The sequence below is a fragment of the Watersipora subatra genome, chromosome 9 (genome assembly GCF_963576615.1).
Source record: "Watersipora subatra chromosome 9, tzWatSuba1.1, whole genome shotgun sequence".
NCBI lineage: Eukaryota > Metazoa > Bryozoa > Gymnolaemata > Cheilostomatida > Watersiporidae > Watersipora > Watersipora subatra.
The window spans coordinates 14,134,185-14,152,205 of record NC_088716.1 but is presented as its reverse complement, the minus strand read 5'-3'; the positions used below and the strand labels follow the sequence as shown (position 1 = coordinate 14,152,205).

Sequence of the window (18,021 nt, the reverse complement as noted above, 5' to 3'; positions counted from 1 at the left end):
CGCAGACAGCGACGGGAGTGAAAGGACTGGGACACAAATAGATCAGCAAAATATAGAGAGGCTCTTTAAAAGCCTGTCTTTTGTAACCAAAATCCATGAGGATCTCTCTGCACAGGTTAATAGAGAATCTTAGAGTAAATTAAGCTTTCTCTATTCCTACGAAAAAAAGCGGGAGCGAAGTTTGAGGGTTTTTATGATAAATACAGGTGCATACAACTTACGAAAATTATCCATTAACAATGTCCCAAACCCTTGTTTCAAAATCTCATCAACAAATTTAACCATCGTTTTGTAGAGTCGTTAAAGTATAATAACGATACAAAACACATATAAGCCTATTTAAATATGTTACCAAGTCTTTGTAAATTGTCGACAGTCTCTTAAAACTTACCCATCTGATCGGATTATACACAAATAGACAAATTAATTTGGCCGAAATTTGTCACAAAACGCTTGACAAGCTTGGTTTAATAAAAGTTGAGACCGGCAAACGAAACGCCGAGCAACAGAGAATAGAATCATTAAGTCGTGCACATTTCACGAAAAAATAACGTGCACATTTCACCAGTCTAATAATAGCATTGTCGACTCGCCGAAGGTTTCTGTAATTAACGTAGAAGTACAGAAATCATTTCTTTTTTGCCGATTTCAAAGTAACGGACATTTTGGAAACTTTTGAGTACTTTGGTATTCTAACTGATGTCCAAAGCAGTGAAAGTAAAGGAAATGACGATGACATTTTTTTCTAACGATCTAGAATAAACTGATATTTTTTGTAAATAGTTTTTTTAAATAGATTTTCTAAAAATCTATATAAATATCACAACTTCTTGATATTGTTAGCTATGACATTTTGAAATGTAAACAAAATTGTGCATTGGTTTTTTATTATTACTGTATTACTATATTAATAATATTGGTTATTCTAACAATATCAGTGCATTTTACTTCTAATATTGGCCAATATTGCATTTCTCCTATTGCTGGGGGAGAGATATAAACATAATCTTTTCCTTTCATTATTGCTGTTTTTTGTATATAATAACACCCACACCCAGTACATTACAGCTACCATTGCAGTTATCCTATTGCACTGCAGTGCCATTTGACTGCTAATATTGCATTTCTCAACCATCAGTACCCTTTCTTTTTCCATTATCACTCTGGTCATGGGCTGTATGACAGGGGAATTTCTAGTATGTATAATGTTGGTTTTCAAGGGAACAGAAGTTTTAACAGTGCAGTTATAATAGATTGAATGATTAAGCTTTTGTTATCAAGTCTGTCTGGTTTCATAGCTTTTAGTAGCTAGTAAATCTAAGACCACTTGTTTTATCTTCATAAGAAGCCTTAAAATGAACAACTTAGTAGATGATACAGAGTGAAGGTCAACTTCATATAATATATACAGGAGATGCTGAGAGTTATACGTGAGGAGACAGAGGTTGAAGATCATAAAGACTATGGCATGTTTGTACTCGTAGTCATAACACATGGGAATGAGACATACCTCAGTGGTGTAGACTGGCAAGCAATTCCTCGTACTTCAGTATACGATCTGCTGTCTCCTCGGTGTTTTCCTCACATGGCAGGAAAACCCAAGCTACTTATTTTTCAAGCTTGTTCTGGACGTAGGTTGACAATTCTCTATTGACACTTTAATTTATACAGTCAAAGACAATTACTGCCAGTTGAGAAATTTTACCTGCTGACTTTAGCAACAACCATCAGATTTTACTGACGTTTGGTTATGGTTTCCTTTTACATCAATGTCTTGCAGTAGTAGTAAATTAATCATATAAATTATATCTTTGTATTAAGTGAATATACTGAAAGGTTTAACACATGTCAGTAATACCTGCCATATAATACCTGCTATAATACCTATACCTTCTATATAGCTATACCTGCTATTAATCCCTGCTATATAGTAGGCATAGAGATATTATGTGTTTTATAGCTGTGGGAGCATGAGATTTGTGGGTAATTTAACTACTGAATTTAGATCAGTAGGGAGTAGAAAATCTCATCATCTTGCTATGAAAATGCTGACTTGCTTTTCAGGTAAAATCTTATGATAAAAATGGCCATGTTATGGGAGAAGTTTTAATCAATTGATCTGCTTTCACTGATTGAATGTGTCTATAGCTGTTGATAAACTTCATGGTAACTCTATGTATGTATAGTGAGAGTAGATAACTCTACAGAAATGAACCAACCTCACACAACACCCTGAGGATCTCTAGTATCAATTCTAAAGTTTTGATCGCTACTTAAGACAATTAAATTACTTTACTCTTATCTCCTTCACAATATAATTATACAGCTGCTGGTAACATATGAATATCTATTACAGACCGCCTGGATCTACCATCTGGGAATATCCCTCATTCCTCTAGATCTCCAGACCCAACTTCAACTGTTGCCCTCCTTTCCACATCTAGCTCTCAGTCTACTAGTACTAACTCAGCTGATTCCTTAGCAGGGGATGACTTTTTCATCATGAATGCGAGTTTTCTTGGTAAATCATCTACTTATGCGTATAATGATGGGTCTTTGGTAGGAGATCGTCTTACCTATACATTGGATTGTAACACAGAGAATGTGATATGTACTGCATCTGTTTAAATTCTCTTCCATTGTTGTCTCTGTTTCTCCTCACAATAATTAAACCTGCTAGCCTGTGGACCTTCAGTTAAACAGTTTCGTAGTTGAACTAGACACTAGACATGTCAAGTATTGCTGTATGTATTTAGGCTATAGACTCTCTGTCAACCCCTGTGTACATACGCATAGTGAGTTTCAGCTTGTAATCACTGTAGTTTATATATTCTTATGCCATTTTAAAGGTATGCTTAGCATTAAATTGATCACTAAAATTATAGTTTTTGTACTTTTTAATGTTTGCTAATGAAGATCATCATTAATCATAACTCTCTCCATTTTCCCTGGTAACAGATATTTCTGTACAATCTCTGCATCTTCTCATTTTCCACGGCTCAGAGTTGTTAAACAATAATGAGATGAGTTTATTCACAAAACCTTTTATAGATACATGTAGTGTCATGTGTTATATATATATATATATATATATATATATATATATATATATATATATATATATATATATATATATATATATATATATATATATATATATATATATATATATATATATACACTCATGCTACAGACAGTACTGTTTCGGCTATTGAAGCCTCATCAGTCCAGCTCAGAGCTTAGGCAAGGGACACAAATCCCATTACCCATGAGAGTTGACTTCCTGCCACGAAACAACTAGGTTGCCTCGCAGACTTTAAGAAAGTCGATGCGCTGACACCAGAATGCTCAAATAAAAAAAGTGATGAGCTTTGCACAAAGGCTAATAGTGCCGCACCTCTCAGACAGCGCTCAACCAAACCGAAGTGAGGGAGCATATACTCATGCCACAGACAGTACTGTTTCGGCTATTGAAGCCTTATCAGTGCAGCTCAGAGCTTAGGCAAGCGACAAAAATCCCATTACCCATGAGAGTTGACTTCCTGACACGAAACCACTAAGTTGCCTCGCAACTTAGTTATACTTATAAAACTTATATACTGGCAACTTATATATATATATATATATATACGAGGCAACTCGTGTATATATATATATACACGATAACTGATCACTGATCAAGTTACATCACTTATATGTGATGTAACTTGTACCTATATATATATGTATACTCGTATATATATATATATATATGTATACTCGTGTATATATATATATATATACATGTATATATATATACGAGGCAACTTATATATATATATATGTATACGTATACATGTAGTGTCATGTGTGGTTTTCTCGAATTCAATAGAGAGTAAGTCATGTTTGTAGTGTGCAATAGTATTTCTAGTTTGGTAAGTAGTTGCTAGTGAAATTATGGTGAAATGGGGCTACCGCTGTGTTGGTATTTACAGGTTTTGTCACCTCATTCGATGAGGCTTATGGTTCCTTCTTTATAAAAGCCATTGTGGAAGCTTTCTACAAACACAGCTGTCATCGAGATGTAAAGAGGCTGTTTGAGGAGCAGGTACTACCTAATAATAGCTATAATAGTGTCAATAACTCTCTTTATTCATTTTTCACTTCTGACTAAACAGTATCTTAGTGAATACTGTTATACTTTGAGGTGTTTCTCTCAGCTTCTTAGACACCGCAGATTTGTAAAGTAGGTTTTATCACTTGACAAACCATAAGAAAACTCTGCTTTTTTTGTACTTCAGGAAATGATTAATTCTAGTTCAGACTTCCATTTATTGTGACACCCTTATTACCCATCTAATAATATAAAATCATGTGTTTGTATTTTGTATGGTCAACACTCGTATGTCCAATTAAAAGTGATTGGTTATATTATAAACGCTAGCACGCTTCCAGTCCCGTGAGAAATCATATATATATACATGTATATATATATATACATATATATATATATACATGTATATATATATATACATGTATATATATATACAGTCAAACATGGATAACTCGAACTTCAAGGGACCGAGCAAAATTGTTCGAATTATCAGAGCGATCAAGTTATCAGAGCACTGTCACAAGTCCATATATTTACTTATTTATTAGTAGATACATGTACATATACAAACTATAATATAAATCAAAAGCACAAATGGCTTGTTTCAAATTAAATGCTTCTAATGTAAAGTTTAAAACGTTTTCATGAAAAAGTATAGAGATTTTTCTATCACTTGAGATTGGTTTGTTGTTTGAGGTGATGTTATTGCCAGGACGTTTTTCAGATTGACATTGGCAAAACTTGATCGTTGTTGAAATGCTCAAAAGAAAAGACATTTTTTCCTTTTGAGGTTTTACCCACGATCAATTTTGCCGTTTTTTCTTGAAGTTAATGCAGATTACCTTACTTTACCTGGGATTCGTTAAGAGCAACACTCCGAGGCAGTTCAATTAGAAGTTTTACGAGGTTTTACGGTACATTCTATATCACTCACGCTTTTTTAATAGATACTTATTGAATGTACACACGTATTCTGTGTTTAGGTCAAACGATGAATAGTTTTTTGTAGCTCAGACAACGTATACGTTTAATTACACCAATTTTAAGACATTTTAAACATTCCGACGTTGATTCAACACGGAATCAACGTCGGAAAACTATTCATCACGGGCTAGCCAGGTCACGCACTCAAGGATTTTCGCCACGCACATACAAAACAACATGCGATTTTTGTATGTGCGTGGCGAAAATCCTTGCGCGCGTGACCCGGCTAGCCCGTGCCATTCATCGTATCGCAGTATAAATCAATTTTCACCAAACTTTTAGAAAAGTCGTTGACAAAAATATTTTGCCGATGGTGGTAATAACGACGCTTATGAATTACGAAAAGATGAAGTTTACCTCTATGGCTTTGAATAAAGTGATTTTCTAAAGCGATAACAACCGTTTCGGTAGCCGTTGGGCAAAAAAACAGTTCGAATTAACAGTGTTGAGTTCGAGTTATCTATAGCAATTTATCATTATGTGGGAACGGACCAAAGGAAATGTTCGAATTAACCATGTGTTCGAGCTATCCGTGGACGAGTTATCCATGTTTGACTGTATATATATATATACATGTATATATATATATATATCTAGTTATACGCACAATTATTCCCAGCCTTAGTTTCCAAGTAAATACAACTGCCAGATCTCTATCTCTCCTCAAGATGGTCAAGCTAGTAATAAACACACCGAGTGTTTTACTCACCTGAATCTATATATATATATATATATTTGCAAGTGTTGGTGTGTAGGTGCGTCCAGCTATAGCTATAGCCCACGCTGATTGAGTTACCAATGCTGCCATGCGTTACGATGCCACTGTTAAGAAATATTTTTCGTAAGGTTCGATTACTATATCTGCAGTCAACGCCAGTTCTTCTCACACGGACAATTATATCGTCTCCGAGGGAAAGCCTCAACATTATCTTTTTGTTTAGTCAGACAAAGACAGTACGATATTTCATTGTTACATTTGTACCGGTATCGAGAGGTACCAGTATCATCTTATTGAAAGTTTTGATGGATAGCTTCTGGTGGAACAGTAACCTTATTTATACACACACTTCTATGCAAGAATTGTTATTATTAATTCAACATATTCAGGATGTTTATTTTGTTTTCTCAGTTCGTATTATTTGTATCATTACTGAATCCTCTTTCATTGTAATCGTAGCAAACCGACTTAATTTAGTTCTGGCTAGTTATTTCACAATTACATCTAAACCTTTTTGTATTCTTTTTATTTTTTTAATTTATTTACCTGCACAAAACTTTTCCTCATGATATGAAGTTTAAAAGTTTTTTGACAAAGTTTGAAAACCTTTACGGTTGTTTTTATTTTCTCTCTTAATATATTTTAATTACACAAAACACTTTTTTCGTGAAATGTAGTTTGAAAGTTAGAACGGCAAATGTTGTTATATGTTAAACACAAATCAATTTTCTGTTCAAAGACTTTTTTAAAACTCGGGCAACGCCGGGTGGTACAGCTAGTATATATATATATATATATATATATTTCACCGTAAATATATATATATATATATATAAGAAGTCATAAGCAAGTGACAAGCATGCGGAGAGTGTGTGCCAACTCTTGCTGATCTTGACAGGCTCATTTAATAGGATTGTTGTCACGATCACCTCTGGCTTATCACTTTCTGCCATTTTCATTTGTGATGTAACTTGTACCGAAACCTGTACAGGATTTCGGCTCTTGTATCTAAACCTATATAAATCTAAATGTGGTCAGTTCAGCTGAGCTGAGTATCCCTGAGGTAGCTGCGCTGACTCCTTTGTTTCTTGTATCTAAACCTATATAAATCTAAATGTGGTCAGTTCAGCTGAGCTGAGTATCGCCGAGGTAGCTGCGCTGACTCCTTTGTCCATAACAACTGGGACAGCCCTGGCCTTGTCAACTTAATGCAGTTAACTGAGCTGGCTGTTACGCAATTGCTTGGCTCATAATACTTGTCACTACTTCATAGACCTTCCAGCCGGAAGGCTCAGTGTTAGTGCTCGTCTGGCTGCCACTACATCCAGGACTACCGCTAAAAGATTATATGCCTCTCGAATCATTGAGTCTATCACTACCTCTAGGGTACTATGCCCGACTGTTTTACTTTGTATCCCTCGTTATCCCCTTCTTAATCTCACTTCTCAAGTCACCACCTCTACTCTCCACTCTCAACAACCTGTCCTAATTATTCACAATCTCTCTAGTCCTCAATACCTCATTCAACATATCTCATGTCAAATCAACATTCTTCATCTGATCTCTTCTCACTTCTCTATCTCTCAACCTGTTGACTGCTACTATTAGAGCTAAAACTTGGCTTTAGCCGCGGTCTATGACCTTGAACCAGAAGCCGCGCCCAACGAGCAAACCTTACTCTATCAGCATTATTAGCTACCTCATCATATCTAATCAAACTCTCAACTTGTCATAAGAACTCTCTATCACTTTCACCAACTGCATGTCTAGTCACCAGGTACTTATGCCCTTTTACAAACATGTTCTCCTGTCTACCATAATACTCCTACAACTGAAGCAGGGCTTCTACCCGGTACACTGAAGTATCCTTCACCTTGTAGATAACAAAGAAGGTCAGAGCAAAAAGCATAGAGCTTAATAAAAGATATCCAGCAGTGAGCAGACAGCAGCCCATCCTGATATGTTTACCAACTGATGGTAAAAAGCTCTACCTATTTCCTGGCTACATTCCTCCACCACCTGGAAGAAAATAAAACACTTTTCTGATTGGCTATCTTATCACAAGCTTCTGCACAGGAACTATTGTACATAGCAGACAACTATCAACATACAGTAGATGCTCCTATAATGTAAACTTCCCTATGAATTAAACTAGCTGCATTACCCGCCTACAAAAACAGATTCACGAGCAGCATAAGGTTTATTGAGAGTTGTCTTTCATACTGTAAAACAACTCCAAATATGCAGTGTACCGAAATTGTTGCCCTGATTTATTATTATGTAAATTGTCTACTAAAATTGTTGCCCTGAATATACACATATACATGTCAATATGCACATATACATGTCAAATGTTTGTGACATTTATTGTGACACCCTTATTACCTATCTAATAATATTAATTCACAAGTTTGTATTTTTGTCTTTTTGTCATTCGAATGTCCAGTTAAAGTTATTTAACATATGCGTGCTATCTAGTACACTCGCAGTTCCATGCACCGTGAGAGATCAGATATCCAATTATATATACAATTACTCCAAGCCTCAATTTTAAATCCCTGCTTTATTTTTATTCCTAACCTTATTTGTAGTGTGGTTGGTTTGATTCTATGCACACGAATGCACGAGTTCGACTCCTGCTAGTTGCAATACTTTTTCTAATAAATCTGAAATTTTATCATCTGTGATTCGGTCTATAGTGATTAGTATCTAGCAATGGTAAATCCGTATGGCAGAAGATTAGATCTCAGAACCTCCGGGTCACTCGGCTACTACCTAAATAATTAGGCTACGGGAGATGCATTGGGCTCATAGGGCGATATGAGTTGTTATCTGGGCTAAAATACGCATAGCCATCTGTGTTTCGCAATGTCACTAAAGCTTGCTCTCACAGCTCTTTTTATTAAGTTAGCTTAATAACTTAGTCAAATTAGCCATTGGCAATGTGCCAGGTTAATGGCGAGTGGTAGGCTACTTGCCATTAGCCTTACCTGTCACTGTTTATAAGCTGTTTTTTAATACTCGTGCAACGTCGGGAGCTCTACCTAGTTTTTTCATAATGCTGGCTTCTGATGGATGAACACAGCTTTTATTATACTAAAGATTTAGAATAGCTTAAGTTACTAAGATTCATTGAATAAAGAAACTTAACCAATAGCAACTACATTACCTTCCACTGTCTATTATCTGTTATAAATCTTGTATGAATGTGCAGCATAAGATGTAAGAAATATGTTTCCACAATCTGTTTTATTTATTCCTAGAGCATTCAAATATTTGAACTGTGCATTGGGCAGACACACACAGAAATAAACAAACATTTTCATTTAAAAGTTAGAATGGCAAGTGTTGTATATGTTCAATAAAAATAAATTTTCTGTGCAAAAACTTTTTTATCACCCGAGCAACACGGGGCATTCATCTAATCTTTGCTATTATAAGAGCGGTGTCTGTCTATCTGAGACCATGTTGAGAGTGTTAGGAAAAAAAGACTACACGGAGTGGGACTTGAACCCTGGCTATTGGATTCCCTAACCATTTGACCCCAACCAAATTTGGATTTTAATCACTTTTGCACATATAAGAATAGGTGTGCACATAGTTATTACACATGAGAATCTGAAGCATGGGACTGCCTGTTTATTAGTTTGCTATAATAGCGATATATATTAATTTAATATAATAAATTTAACTTAATGTGTCAGTAACCCTTGAAGAGAAAGTATGATGTCTATTTAGCTCGCTGCAAGCAGAGGCTGTGTGTGTTTTAAAGAGCAACGGTGTACTAACAATGGGTTTGTGGTCTTGACTGAGTCCAGTGACAAGGGAACATAGAGGATTCAAATATTTGAATTAGGCATTGGAGAAATACACAGAACTAAACAAACATTTTCATTTAAAAGTTAGAATATTAATTATTGAATATGTTAAACAAAAGCAAATTCTTTGGGCAAAAACTCTCTTATTACTCGGGTGATGTCGGGCATTTCTCTAGTATTAGCTATAACGATTTCTCCCTACTACTATCTCGACTACCATACCTCTCATAGCTGCTGTCACAACTACCTACTAGTCCACTGCTGCTATCTCGCCTGTCGTATCCCGCTTCTCTGCTTTTATCCCTGCAATTATAGGGTACATAGAATCTTTTTCTACAAGGAAAACCCTTAATGATGGGACAACTCCCCATCTCAAGAGCACTACACTTGCAATTGTAGCATACACTTCCCACTACTTTCTCTACTACCTGCTCCATGTCTAGAGACATACCGCTCCTTGCTATAGTCTTTATACCTCGTACTGTCCCTCTCCTTACTATACTCTCAACTCCTTGCCCTCCATATCTACTAACATCACGATCATCACTGCCATCTCAATAATACTTTCTAGTATCTCTAGGGCTACCTCTAGAGGAGTATATGCCTGCCAAATCACACCATCTATTACTACCTCTAGGTTACTATCTCGACTGCTTTCCTTTGACACCCTCGATATCCCCTTCTTAATCTCACTTCTCAAGTCACCACCTCTACTCTCCACTCTCAACAACCTGTCCTAATTATTCACCCTCTCACTAGTCCTCAAGACCTCATTCAGCATATCTCATGTCGAATCAGCATTCTTCATCTAGTCTCCACTCACTTCTCTATCTCTCAACCCATTGACTGCCACTATTAGAGCAAACCTTACTCTATCAGCATTATTAGTTACCTCATCATATCTGCTCAAACTCTCAACTCGTCATAAGAGCTCTTTATCACTTCCATCAACTGCATGTCTAGTCATCAGGAACTCATGCCTCTTCACAAGCCTGTTCTCTTGTCTACCATAATACTCCTGCAACTGAAGCAGGGCTTCTACCCGGTACACTAAAGTATCCTTCACCTTGTAGATAGCAAAGAAGGTGAGAGCAAAAAGCATAGAGGTTAACAACAAATATCCAAGAGTAAGCAGACAGCAGCCCACCTTGATGTGTTTACCAACTGATGGTAAAAAGCTCTACTTATTTCCTGGCTACACTCCTCCACTACCTGAAAGACAATAGAACACTTTTCTGATTGCCTATTTTATCACAAACTTTGCACTGGAATTGTAAATAGTAGACAACTTTCAGCACACGCTGCTATAATGTATACAGTATGCGCTCCTACAACGTAAATAATACGTTCCAAGAACATTTACATACAGTACATACTACCTGCTTGCCATTTATCAGTATCCAGAGGTCAAGGTTAGGATAAAAGAGAACTTTCAATGATTCTCCAACTCATGACATTTAGATTGTACTACTGACGCTGTAAAACTTGCACCAATCGATCCCTTTTATATTTATGAGCAATGGGCAGCTACCCAAGTCTATGTTTTTTCAACACATCTGACAAACTATGACGACAAACTAGATTGTTGCTGAAGTTGTTTCCGTATATAATATGTAGCTTTACGCACATTTTTTTTTATTTCACAAGTCTGGCGAGATAGATTAACATTCAAATTCAAAGGCTGACTTGGCACTTCACGTTGTATGGAGTTTTTACAAAGGAGGAAGCAAAAGTTGCTTAAATTTTTTGTGTTATAAGTAATTTATGTTATAGGAGGTATATGTTATAGGAGCAACTATACTGTACCTCCTATAAAGTAAATTACACATCTCGGAAAGAATTTTTTTTAAGTTTTACTATTATTTGTATTATGTAAGAAGTTTTATATAATCCTTAGCCTGAGTTTCATAAATGTGTATTTGTCAATTGATGTCAGTTAGGTTGTAACAACCCAAGACAAAGCAGCACAGGCTGTTAACATACGGATTTGTTATTGATACCAAGTACTGGTTATTCACTACTTCTATGCAACCAAACATATTTCACAGGCTGTTTGAATCACATTAAAAAGGACAGCATTTCTAACAGTGTTTTCTTTCTTTAGTCATATACAAAAGGGCTGTTATATATAATTTTTACAAGAGTTACAATATATTTTCACAAGAGTTATAATATTCATTAGTCCAGATTATTAACAAGCATTGAATTTGAGTTTTTTGATTTGGGACAACAATTTATCATTTTGATTGGTGCTCTACTACCTGGATTGTTTGAGCGTTCAAGATTTTGCCGTGGTTGCTGCCAGTCAAAATTTTGCATCGGTGAACACCAGAATCTGAATATCATAGACTTGGTTGAAAGCAATCTTTCAACATGTTTCATATTCATTGTCAATGCTATACTGTACCAAAATTGCATATATAATTTTATAATGGCCAGGAGATAACTACAAAATAAAGGTTTCGTTTTTAAGGAGTTATCACACTTTAAGTTTACTCTTTCGTGATTCTGTTATACTCGTTCCCATTGAACTGAAAACCCTGGAATGGCAAAGGTTATTCGCGAGTACGGAAATCCCGCTGGCGCCATGTTGAGTTAGCGTTTGAATAAATTTCATTGTGTTCATTGTGAGAAAGCAATCTAGTTTCAGATTTAACAGCTATGTAAGATCACGAATACACCGCTAAATCAAAGGAACAGACTACTGAGATTACTACTAATGATTTATTCAAGAGACAGAAGGGTGTAGGTGCACAGTGCTATTGCTATTCCATGAAATGCAAAACCGCAGGAATGGACTTTTGTAAAGGAATGCAGAGGTGCAATTCCACTGTTGGCACCAGTGTAAAGGAATTTACTGGCCTTTGCTTGGCACGATCTAGACTATTTCATTAAGAAATAAATTGTGTGTGGTTCCGTTCAATTTTTTATTAGAGAAGGAAAATCCACTAGCCGAGGAGCGACTGGCCATTTGCTCTGCTCAACTAAGTGAGCGCGCTCCTTATATATAACTAGCTGCATTACCACCCATCTACGGGAATAGATTCACGTACAGCAAGAGGTTTATTGAGAGCTGTCTTTCATACTGTAAAACAACTCCAAATATGCAGTTTACTAAAATTGTTTTCCTGATCAGACTGCATACACATAATTATGCTGTCATACATGTCAATAATGTTGGGGAGAACAATGGAAATTTGCAATGTGTTTGACAGCTAGTCTACAATGCATCAGTCTCAAACCACTCAAATCGGAGTTGTCTTATTTTTGTACAGAGAGCTGATAATGAAATTGACATTGCTAGGCAAACTGAAGTTCTTCAAACTGGCAGTATTGAAAGATTTTGCACGTTTTAAGAAATTCTACAAAATATTTTGCTATCACCAGCATTTATTGAATGGAGACTCCCACATGCTTAAAACACTAATCAGGGCTCACCAGTTGTTCGCCTATAACCTGTGTTTTGACATGGTATATACAAACAGTGTACCAATACTTTGGTTGTGTTAATAAAAATTTTAATTTACCATCAGTAATATTTTACATAGATAACACGACAGACAGTATGATGTCAAGGCAGATACAGCATTTGAACCTTACAATAATAAAACAACACCAACATGATAGCCTTTTTATGAGATACAATAAAGAGAATGAATGCATGAAATATATGCCTGTATATACCGAAAGATATGTTAGAATAATTCATGTGGATGATATGTAAGAGTTTTTGGCTTGTGCCTACTCTTGAGCAGGCGATGTACAGCTAGCCGAGCAGCTACTGTAGTTAGTGCATCTTACTGTTGTCGCTGTTGCGTCTGCTGTAGAAATTCAGCTCGCCGAGCAGCTGCTGCAGCTAGTGCATCATTTTCTTGTCGCCGCTGCAACTGCTCAATGATTTTTGCACGTCTGGCAGCTGTAGCAGCTGCTCTGAGCTGTTTGGGTCGCTACTGGGTCGGCTCAGCAGTCTCTGCACTTCTAGCAGCTGCAGCATCTATTCTGGCCTGCTCTCGATGTAGCTGTGTTTGTTCAGCAGTTTCTGCTCTTCTAGCAGCTGCAGTAGCTATTCTGTTTCGTTGTAGGCGTAGCTGTGTTTTCTCTGCAGTTTCTGCACTTCTAGCAGATGCAGTAGCTATTTTGTTTTTTTGTAGGCGTAGCTGTCATTGCTCTGCAGTCTCTGCACTTTGAGCAGCTGCAGTAGCAGTTCTGGCCTGTTCTAGCCGTAGCTGTGCTTGCTCAGCAGTTTTTGCTCGTCTAGCTGCTGCTTCGCGAATTCGGTCTCTCTCTCTCTCTATGGGAATCAATCTGTTTTTTGCGTTTTGGCAGTAAAGTAGGCTTTTTGGGAGGCATCATACTGCTTCAAGAGATGATCAATTTAGTTTGTAAAACTTCTACTCTTTAGGTTATTTGAGGTATATTTTCAATCGGGAGCGTTTGTAAAAGTGAATGAGATGGTGCGCTTTTTTGTAATATACCCTGCTCTCTTTCTTTTCACCGTCGCCTATCGCAACGCTCAGAGTACCTGTGCAAGTTCTGTAGTTCTGTAGTACTCGTTGCTGGAATAAAGTACAAGTAACTCAGCTGCGGAAATAAATGAACATGTTTACTATCACGAACAGTGGCAAATCTAACGTTTTTAAGTAGTGGATGTGTGGCAATTCATAGACAATATAACATTGAATAAGAAGTACTTACCTTTTTGATGTAGAAATTTAGTAGCTGAGAATAGTATTTTTTTAACAGTTGTGTGTTCCTGCAGAGAGGTTTGGGTTTCTTTTTTCAAACTGCTCAACTCTGATCTGGCTTGTCGGGGAAATAGTCCAAATCGGGCTCGGATGGCTTCAAAGATGGCTGCCACCCGACTGCCCTTTTGCAGGACTCTGTCCCTTTCTTCAAAGTCTCTCTGAAATGCAGTGTGCTGGCCTCCTCGGCCCACCTATTTGCAGCTGCGATTTCTCTAAATCTGGTAATGAAGTATTCTGGGTCTCCGACGCCATTATACTTGGGCGTTTTGAACTGGGAGGCCGGTTATGGGTTCCGACTTAATCTGAAAAGTTGTCCAATGGCGTCAGCTAGTCGGTCCGTGTCCCGGTCTACACTTCTTGTCTTTCTTTGAGACATGACTTGAGGTTTTCTCCGAGTGAAGGGAACCGTTATAGACAATCGTGGCCTGACTTGGAGTGCTTAAGCCTTTTTTGGCAGGATCGAGCGCCTTACAGAGTGGGGAGGGGGGTGGTTGGCATAGTGCCAGTCATCAACCCTTCCCTGAAGTGCTAGATAACTTGCTTATTCTAAAACACAAAGTTTCTCTATGAATGTGGGGGGGTAGCCGTACAGCTATCTTGGCCAGATTCGAAACTCTCGGTGTTTGCCATACTACTTTGGGCAGGAGGTCTGCCGGAGTTTGATTTCCAAATGTCTAGATGGTGCCTACCAGGTTCGGGGCGATTCCACTGTTGCCACCAGTGTAAAGGAACTTGTTGGCCTTTACTTGGCACGATCTAGACGATTTCATAAAGAAATAAATTGTGTGTAGTTTCGTTCAATTTTTTATTCGAGAAGGAAATTCCACTAGCTGAGTAGTGTACGGCCATTTTCTTTGCTCAACTAAGTGAGTGTGCTCCTTTATATATAATAGAATAAGCCATTCCGGCTAACGGTAAGAATACAGGATGAAAAGGTGAATAAATAGGATTGCTAGTGTGTTGGTATGACAACAATTTAAGTGACGATAAGTGATAGCACAGCGAGTAAAACAACCATATAATAAAAAAACAACACAGCATGCAAGATATAACATATAAAAATGTCTACACGAGTTACAATGTCATGGCTTGGCGTCCACCATGCTTTCAAAAGAAAGGACATGACATTTCACAAGTGAGTCACTTCTACTACTAGTTTTATTACTACTGCTAAAGTCTACGACTACTACTAGTTAGTACTGCCACTAGTTAGTTCTACTACACTAGTCACTGGGTGAGTGAGAGTCGATCAGTGTACCTATTGAGTGCACGAGTTTGGCTGTATGTTGTCGATGATTAGATAAATTTATAAGCTAGTGAGTGAACTTTGTCTTTCTTCAGAACAAAGGTTTTTTATTATTTGAAATTTCTATTATATTAATTTTTCTAAATATTTCTAAAATACAAATTTCTTTTTATTATATTAATACTTCTAAATAAATATTTGAAAAAAATGTTTGTAGTGCCTATAATATTATTTATTGTTGTACCTGGATATAGCTAGCAGTAAGGAGATAAGAGTAATAACACTATTGTTATTACTACTGTTGCTAACTAACTACTACAGTTCCATTTTAGATTTCTTTTAGATTTAATTTTTATATTTCCAAACAAAGTAACTGAGAACTCTGGTTATTTACAATGGTAACGCAACTGCAGAAGAGTGAATAAGCCTGGTCTTTGGGCATTTATCTGCAATGAACATTTCAATGATCTATGTTTTGACAGAACAGGTCAAAATGTTCGACTGAAACCAGATGCTGTGGCATCACTGATTGCACTGCCCAGTCATTTAAATGTTTATTTTTCAATGTTGAATGGTGCTTTTCCATGATTGAATTCAAAACAATATTGTCAAGCACAGTGCTGCTAAGTTGTTCAACTTGAAGTAGGTATATATCTAAGGAAACTTCAGAAGCCTCAAACAGCACGCAAAACAGCGACAGCTGCCGCAGCAAGTGCTTATGAATATGTCTGCAGCTTAGCAGAAGATGTTGATGTGAATTTCTCTAGTAATACATCTGTGGCAATGGTTAGTACTTCTTTGCAGTATTTCTGCAATTTGTTCTTTTGTCATTTCTATTAAAATAATAATTATCATAGTTGCAATCCATGTTTGATCCATGCTTGATTAAAAAGTTTCCATTAAGCTTTATGCCTAAGATGTGTGTGAATGACTTCCGGTGAAAATTGCCACATTTTCATTTTACATAGCAATATGGTAACAGTTTGACCTATTTCATTTTCGCTTATTTTATTAGCTGTATTATTGTATCTGAAGGGTACTATGTTTATGAGAATAAGACATTCATTTTTGTTGATTTTATGTAATTGTTATAATTGATGCTTTTGTTTAGGTGGTTGGAATAATAATCCTACTGTTACTCAGTTTAAGGCTACCTTTCACAAACTTATCAGCAAATGTGGTGCAAAATCAGATGCTGGTAAGACAGGTAATGTTACTGCTCAAAACGAGATTCTCATCATACAGGCTACTCCAGAAGATGATCAGTTGGTGGAGCTCACAATGATTTCAGATGTCAAATTTATGTTATAGGTAACAGTGTAGTCTATATAGCTAGCTACATTGTGCAAAAGCTAACTAAAGCGCTGTCACGTGGCATTGGTCATCAGTCGCTGGTTACCACTAAGTCAAGTATCCATTACCAGCATCTCTATACTCTACTCGAGCTACAAAACAATGGAGGATTGGTGCGTTTATAAGGCGGTGTCATCATGATCCTGCTAGTTGCAGATCGATACTTTCGTATTAAGGTAAAGCCATATCCACTCCATTGTGTGGTGTATGTCATCAGTAGTGTAGGATCTAGTGATGTGCTATGCTTTGGAAAATACCTTACGGACACAGCAGAGGGCATATCTAACCACTGCTTCGTTGATGAAAAACCTTATTCAGTTGTTTTACGATCTCTGACAGCATGATTAGGCTAACATCGTACATTCAAACTGCAAGGTGCATCTTTGCGGCATAAAATACTAAAGCAGTACTGTTTAAAAGCCAGTAACAAAGTAATCACTGTAATATTCATCTGTAGCTGTGGTTGTGCTGTTATTTGTAATGTGATTTAGTTCTAAGAAACTCTGATGCACCTTGGCTCAATATCCAGTGGTATACAAATCTCCTTTTTACACAGTTTCTGTAAGGTGTATGTATAAGTTTAATCTGGTTTCACTAATTCCTGCATTTCCTTGTTTGCATTATTTTGATTATTTTCTATTACCCCTGTTTTTAATTTCTGTTTAGTTGTTGCAGTGGTAGTTTATTTCATCTTTTGCAGATACTATATTACTCGTATCATTTATTCATGAGCTATTATCACTCAAATCTTAAAAACGGTTTCTGTTTTGGCAGCATATGTATTGTTTTTATCGAAACACTTCATGTGCTAAGTTTCTCCATTATGGTTTATGCATATGTAATATAATTTTTAATATAATGGAACAGTTGTTATTTGCTTGAATATACCATTTGCTGGGTTTTTGCATCTGTTATACAACAGTTTGTATGAATAATATGGTCCAAGAAAATCTATTTTACATCTACTTATCATATCCCACTCCGTATGTTATAAACAGGTTTTCTTTTATCAGGGAACTCTAAACGTTGTGTAGGAGTTTTCATTAACACCCAGCTAAAAAATA

The 18,021-nt window shown here is 36.6% G+C and overlaps 1 protein-coding gene across 1 annotated transcript; it reads left to right on the top strand.

The window, feature by feature from the left end:
* The first annotated feature begins 1,450 nt into the window (after positions 1-1,450).
* On the top strand, positions 1,451-8,456 carry LOC137404583 (cell death protein 3-like). The gene is made up of 4 exons (XM_068090807.1): positions 1,451-1,631; positions 2,357-2,521; positions 3,975-4,087; positions 7,676-8,456. Exons 1-4 carry the CDS (start codon positions 1,469-1,471, stop codon positions 7,826-7,828), a joined length of 594 nt encoding a protein of 197 aa, XP_067946908.1. The 5' UTR covers positions 1,451-1,468; the 3' UTR covers positions 7,829-8,456.
* The last annotated feature ends 9,565 nt before the right edge of the window (positions 8,457-18,021 follow it).